This window comes from Papilio polytes, unplaced genomic scaffold (genome assembly GCF_000836215.1).
Source record: "Papilio polytes unplaced genomic scaffold, Ppol_1.0 DF824058.1, whole genome shotgun sequence".
Lineage (NCBI taxonomy): Eukaryota > Metazoa > Arthropoda > Insecta > Lepidoptera > Papilionidae > Papilio > Papilio polytes.
Window position 1 is genome coordinate 11,013 of NW_013525146.1, and position 4,336 is coordinate 15,348.

General features: G+C 31.2%; 1 protein-coding gene across 1 annotated transcript; it reads right to left on the reverse strand.

Annotated features, from left to right (window-relative positions):
- Positions 1-1,252: 1,252 nt before the first annotated feature.
- On the reverse strand, positions 1,253-3,462 carry LOC106100267 (prolactin-releasing peptide receptor-like). Its single transcript, XM_013279064.1, has 2 exons — positions 3,381-3,462; positions 1,253-2,665 (listed from the first exon to the last, which is right to left on the reverse strand). Exon 2 carries the CDS (start codon positions 2,567-2,569, stop codon positions 1,253-1,255), a length of 1,317 nt encoding a protein of 438 aa, XP_013134518.1. The 5' UTR covers positions 2,570-2,665; positions 3,381-3,462.
- Positions 3,463-4,336: the final 874 nt, after the last annotated feature.

Below are 4,336 nucleotides of genomic sequence, written 5' to 3' on the forward strand. Positions count from 1 at the left end.
ATTTTAGTGAAAATTTACTTAAAAGCTAACTTATAATATATTTTTCAATTAGTTTCTCATCAAAATATCTCTCATTTTTTGGGGACAAGAAAAAATTTAAATTAATATAAAAATTTGATAATACCATATGTAAACTTCTATACTAAATCTCTAAAATGCTAAAATGCTCTAGGAGAAAATTCATAAGACCTTAAACTTTAGTCTGGAGCTCTATAGGTAATTTTAATAAAATTAGGTACGAAACAATTGCTTATAAATTTCTTAAAACTAGATAAAGATGTAAAGGTTTAAGTTACTGTCACAGTTTAAACTCCAAGTTAGTTTTTCAATTATATAACAAAGTAAAAAAAAAATAATTTAAATTGTCATTATGTTAACATTAATCAATAATTAAATACAATTAATTTCATCAATAATTAATTAAAAAAATATTTTTTTATCTTTCATTAAGAAAAATTAAAACAAATGAAAATCACATAACTATAATATCAAAAAATGAAAATCACATAACTATAATATCAAAAAATGAAAATCACATAACTATAATATCAAAAAGTGTACACTAAACAACATCTAATTGTGCTTCAAACATCTAATTTTAGTGGTTTTTATATTCACTTAACATCTAACTAGAGGTAATTAAAATTCATAAGCGTATTGAAAAATTCAGTGGTTAGAAAACCAGTAGCAAAGAATTTGCTACTAATAAAAATATATAATCCAAAAATATCGGGTATTCTTCAAACTTTAATTTATACTTCAGACATGATTTTATGTTTTAAATTTAAAACATCTAGGGCCGGACCTGCAATAAACATAATTGAAACCGTTAGTATATCTTAATTCTTACTAATATTATAAATACGAAAGTTTAGATGGATGGATGGATGTTTGTTAGAGTTTGTAGCCTAAACGGCTGAACAGATTTTGATGAAATTCGACACAGACGTAGAGGATAGCCTGGAAGAACACATAGGCCACACTTTTGGTTTTTTAAATCCACGCGGAGGGAGTCGCGGGCGAAAGCTAGTTTATAATCATTTAATTAAAAAATATAATTTTCTTTTAATAGATGGCAAGATATCAATTTTAAAATAACATAACAAAACAGTTTCTTTTATGACTAGGTTTGTAATGTTTTTAAACACATTTTTGCTGTATCTAACTTAAGATATCACAAACTTTTTTTAAAGTCAATGATAAATGACATGTTAGAGGCAGTAAAAATAATTCTCACCCTGGATATCTACCATTAGAACTGGCTCTGACTCGGCGATCCATCAAAAGACTCCTCATTGATTAGCCGTAACTTCACCGACTCCCTTCTCAGATTGTAACTAGTCGATATATGGCAATGCTTCACGTCCACTGTAAGTAGATCCTCGTTCAGTTCCACTCCACTCTTTTCAACATCTGCTGCTGCACTGGGTTTCCTCTTGTGTCTGAATGATGCAGCTCTAGTGGAACTGGACAGATAAGTATCAGTTGTCGTATTGCCATTGAACGTTTTCTCTGAAGGACCGACTCCAAGCTGTTCCATCTGTATGTTCCCTCTGAACTGCGCCGATGTATCTATGCATGGTATCAACTGCTTGAACTCCTTACGGAAGTTCTCGTTCATCCAAGCGTAGATGAACGGATTATAACACGTCGAAGACATTGCGATCACGTGACCGATGAAGAAGATCAAAAAATAATACTTGAGATGGATAGCGTAGATATAATAATCGTTGCAAAGATTAATAACATTCAGAGGGAGCCAAGACAGACCGAAGATTGTCACCATAGCTATCAACATCTGGTTAGTTCTACGTTTTCTGTTCTTGTCGAATTCCTCTTTACGTGAATTCTTACTGACTGCCTTTGCCTTAGCTCTATCGTTCAACTTGAAGCTGACACAGGTATAACAAAAGGCTATCACTATAAAGGGTAATACAAATTGTAACACTGAAGTCACAGATCCGAATACTCGTCGCAATTTCTCCGTTGGCCAAGTCTCCTCGCAAAATCTTCCAATATCCAAATCATAGTAGGTCATGTATATCGCGTAAGGCATGGTCACAGTGATAGCAAATGTCCATATCATGATAATAACAGTGATACAAGTTTCAACTTTCATTCTAGGTCTAAACGGATAAATAATTACAAAAAATCTGTCAATAGCAATAGACATCAAAGTCAAAGTGGATATGTATACGCTGCAACCCTGTGCGAAAGGCATTATGTGGCATAAAAGTGAACCCCAATTCCACGAGCCGCGGAACGAGTATAGGGGCGTAAAAGGAACTGCAAATAGACACAGTAAAATGTCTGAAAGAGCTAGATTAGTGATGAATAAGTTTGTCACAGTCTGCATAGCTTTGTTTCTAATGACAACAAAACAGACTAGAAGGTTTCCTAAGAGACCGAGTACAAAAATGATTGTGTAAATAACACAGAATACTCCTTGTACGAATTTGTTGTCTATAATATTATCTAAGCCATTTGTTTCGAGGGTAGAGGTGATATTTCTTGATGTGATATTGAGTTGGGTGTTGTTCGCAGTAAAACTTAAAATTTTGTCGTTCATCGTTCCCGATCGAGGCGCCGTTCCTAATAGCTAACAATAACTTCTAAGTCTGTCAGTTTTACGAGCTTAGACGGTGGCTCAAATTTAATGTTGGACCTGTAACAAATATAAATTAAGTTTTAACGACTTTATTTCGTAAATTTGCTGTATTATTTGCCAATAAAATGGCATCGTTAACACATTTTTTCTACTTATTTACACCATACAACACAAATTCATAGATAGTAATTTTTATACTTAATAGGAACTGAAATTTTTTACGGATATTAAAATTTAATAAAATATTCTATTTAACTAATCATCGACGAAAATTTCTTAAGGAGTTATTTATTTCTTTAATATTTAAATATCCATGAAGAAGAATCTGTGTCTTTTTTTGATAAGTAGTAATAAAATTATTAAAATGGAAAACATTTCATTTGACAATACCTTATTTTGGTAATTTAACAACAATAAATCCACATAAAACAAACGTCAATTAAACACTTTTAAAGATACACTATTCCTTGTTTTAAAAATAACATTCTATATGTAAAGTCAATACATAAATGAAATATTACGAAATCTATATCGAACACATTTTCTTAACATAACCTGATTCCCAAAGTTTTGATACAAAGCAGTACAAATATGACGAATAGTTTTGAAATAAATCTATAATATAAGAAAAAGAATCTATATAAAGAATTATAAATAATTCTTACTATCTAGTATTAATGAAAATATAACAAGAAATCCGTAACAAGAAACGTAAATGAACCAAAATATTGAGGTTATAAGTAACGCTAATCAAAAACGTTTAAATACTTACCTACATAATTCAGCATTAAATTAATACGCACAGTCAATAATAGTAATATTAACTAATCAATTACATGGTTTTAATCTATAATCGATGCGATTTTTTATTTATTTTCACTAGGAACACAAACCGCGTCATGACATGCGCGGTTCCGACAGCGGGCATGCGCTGTACTACCCGGACTCACTCACTTTCGTTGAATATTCCGTACCAATTTCCGTAATATCGTTTCAGGGTTTGACTATCGGCTTTGTGGCCGCCATATTTGGTATTCTCTTGTTTTTTAGTAACAAAATAAAATCGATTGCGTTTGTTACCATTGTGTGGAGAAATTTTAATATTCAAATGTTATGAAAAGATTTGTATAAAAAAATATTCTTCATCGTTATCGACCTATGTCCCTTAGTGTAGAGGTAGGTAGGTAGGTAGGTAGTAGGTAGTAAGTAGTAGTAAAAAAAAATAAGGCGACTTAGAAATCTCTCCTATGGCTCTAGGAACTAAACCCGCTATAGCTATGTGTACTATATCTACCTTGATATTTAAAATCATTTCGTAACGCACATAATATTGATTAAAACCATTTATTGTATTATAGTTAATCTTCAAAAAAGTATTTTATAAGTTGATCAAGCCAGGGTTAAACCTAATTTAAAACTCGTATTAATTACCAGTAAGAGTATAAGAAAAATTGTTCTCCACAAATTGTATTTTAAAAATATTGACAACCCTAACAGAACGAACGGAAGTGGCAACGACACGCCTATAAAACTATGTTCCGATGGAACATTGCTTTGCTCTATAAGTAAAATGCACACACACGTGCGATAGATCTCGAACAAAATGTTTTTTTTTTTTAAATAGATTGATTTTACTGATTCTGTACAATCTTAGGAACTATAGAACATTTAAGACATGTTTTAAAATCATTAGGTGTATTGTTCTTTCGTGTTATATCTCATGTATTT

Coding starts and splice junctions, on each gene's coding strand:
- LOC106100267 (XM_013279064.1), bottom strand. CDS start 2,569: ATGAACGACAAAATTTTAAGTTTTACTGCGAACAACACCCAACTCAAT.